This window comes from Engraulis encrasicolus, chromosome 6, assembly GCF_034702125.1.
Source record: "Engraulis encrasicolus isolate BLACKSEA-1 chromosome 6, IST_EnEncr_1.0, whole genome shotgun sequence".
Taxonomy (NCBI): Eukaryota; Metazoa; Chordata; class Actinopteri; order Clupeiformes; family Engraulidae; genus Engraulis; species Engraulis encrasicolus.
The window spans coordinates 52,402,680-52,405,179 of NC_085862.1; the positions used below are offsets into that span (position 1 = coordinate 52,402,680).

The window sequence follows — 2,500 nt, forward strand, 5'->3', positions numbered from 1 at the left end:
CTCAAACTTGTTTTTCATTTGTCAGTTAGGCCAATAATGTTTTATATCCATATTGTATTATTTTTCAAGAGAAAAAATGCTGTAAACATGTAATTCTGCATTTTTTGCATTTCCATCAGTTTATTTGATCAATTTCTATAACTGCTTTCTTTTTATCTGTCGAGTGTACTGAATCCTTTATGTCTGATTCAACATTTGTGGGTTTGTAAATGTTTCACAAATGATAAATGATGGAGGAATAATATCTTACAAAAAATTAACAAAGTATTAAGCAAGCATTAATAAATGCATTGATACAAGGGATTACGTGTAAATGGAGTAATTGGTCAGAAGTGGCACCAAATAAAAATGTTAATGTTTGACAATGGCAAAGATAATGATTTAAATATGATGACAACGTTGAGGACGGCAATAATAATGATGATGATGGTGGTTACTTTATTCTTCTTTATACTTACATTTGCTGTGCTCATGAAAATGACACGGATGATAATAAAGAAAATGTTGATGATGATGATGATGAGGATGATGTTTATGATGACAATGATTATGACGATCATGATTATGACGATCATGAATGATGTTCAGGGCTACTTTATCCGTGTTCTGATTTACAAGTGTCAGCAGTAATATTTTCCGTTCTAACGATGAGATGCTGAAAAGGATAATGGCAAAGACGCAACAAAGATGAGGAGAATTATGATGATGACGATGATGATGATGATAACAATCATAATAAGAATGATGAAGATCATGACGATGCTTATCTGTCCTCCTAATTTAAGAGTGTCAGTAATAATATTTGCCGTTCTAATTTTGATGACAATCCCAACAACAATGATGACGATGATGATGATGGTTATGATGACGATCAGGGAGACGATGATGATGATGATAATGATGATGATTATTATAACGATGGTCATGATGCTGACAATGACAACTCCATCCACCTTTTTCATTTAGGAGCATCAGCAGCAGCGGAGGCCTCAGCATCAGCATCCTCATCATCATCTTCATCGTCAGACCTGATGAAGGTGCTGGAGTCGTGCGGGGTGCCGCTACATAGCCTACAGACACTGCAGTACCTGCTGGGCCACCTGGAGCGCGTAGGACAGCACGCGCAGCACAACGGCCTACACACACACACGCTCAGCCGCATATTTGGACCCTTGCTGCTGCGCATCCCTCCGTCAGGGTGAGTGTGCTCTCTCTATTTCTCTCGCTCTATCTCTCTCTCTCCCTCGGTTTCTCAAATTCACTCTTTTTTCCATGTCTATCTAGCTCTCAATCTCTCTCTCTCTCTCTCTATGTCTCTCAAATTCAAATTCAAATATGCTCTATTGACATGGCTGTGAGTATCAGTGTTGCTAAAGTGTACAAACATCATCAACATACAGTGTTAAGAGTAGAACAATAGAACATTAAGAGTGTTGTTGTAAGTGCTGTTGTCAGTGCTCATCTTTCTTGTAAGTATGTCTGTAACTTTGTGTAAAAAGTTCATTAGTGTTCCACACTAATGCATGTGTGTGTTTGTGTGTGTGCGTGCGTGCGCGCGTGCTTTCGTGCGTGTGTGTGTGTGGTGTGTTGTAGGCTGGAGGAGGATAGGGAGGTTCCTGCTCAGGTACTGGAGAGACTTCTGAGGGAGCGGAGCTGGGAGACAGAACAGGCACCACCAGGTAGCCAACACACACACACACACACACACACACACACACACACACACACACACACACACACACACACACACACACACACACACACACACACACACACACACAAAGTGATCTCTCTCTCTTCCTCTCTCTCTCTCTCTCTTTCTGTCTCTCTCATACACACACAAAGCCACTTACAAAAGCCTGGAAATAGGACATTCAATCTGCACACAATCTGCAGAACATTCACTTCTTTGCACTCTAGAGAGAAATATTTGGACTATATTGACTTTCACACATCTACCCTGTGATACACATATCCAAACTGTTTTGCCTCCAAGATTGCATTGATTGTAATGTATGAGCTCATTCTTTGGATAACCAACCTGTCAATCTTACTAATTAACCCCACCCTCTTGACTCCGCACGTGCCCAGCTTTGCCCCCTAAGCCCTCCAAAGGTGCCCGCATGCCCTCTGTAACCGACGGCAACAGCAAGCTGGCGGAGGCCGAGTGGTACTGGGGAGACATCTCCAGGTCAGAGACAAACACACACACACACACACACACACACACACACACACACACACACACACACACACACACACACACACACACACACACACACACACACACACACACAGGCACACAATAAAACTACTAGCACATATTCACACATGCTAGTACAGATACGGTACAACAATAGCAAAAAGCTAACAGCAAAATATTGTTCAATCTCTGCTATCATAGGCAGTTTGTTCATCTGGACTGAATAACTGTATGATCATCCCTCTACAACTCTGCTGTGATTTCCATCAATATTTGGATCTGTGTAACTTTTAATGG

The 2,500-nt window shown here is 41.3% G+C and overlaps 1 protein-coding gene across 3 annotated transcripts in view; it reads left to right on the forward strand.

Moving 5' to 3' along the window:
* LOC134451450 (phosphatidylinositol 3-kinase regulatory subunit gamma-like) overlaps nucleotides 1-2,500 on the forward strand; it is a 32,115-nt gene that overhangs the window by 19,553 nt on the left and 10,062 nt on the right. For all 3 annotated transcript variants that reach the window (XM_063201928.1, XM_063201930.1, XM_063201929.1), the window contains exons 6-8: nucleotides 967-1,198; nucleotides 1,594-1,679; nucleotides 2,092-2,191. In XM_063201928.1, coding sequence (XP_063057998.1) covers nucleotides 967-1,198; nucleotides 1,594-1,679; nucleotides 2,092-2,191 — 418 coding nt within the window. The remainder of the gene's footprint in view (nucleotides 1-966; nucleotides 1,199-1,593; nucleotides 1,680-2,091; nucleotides 2,192-2,500) is intronic.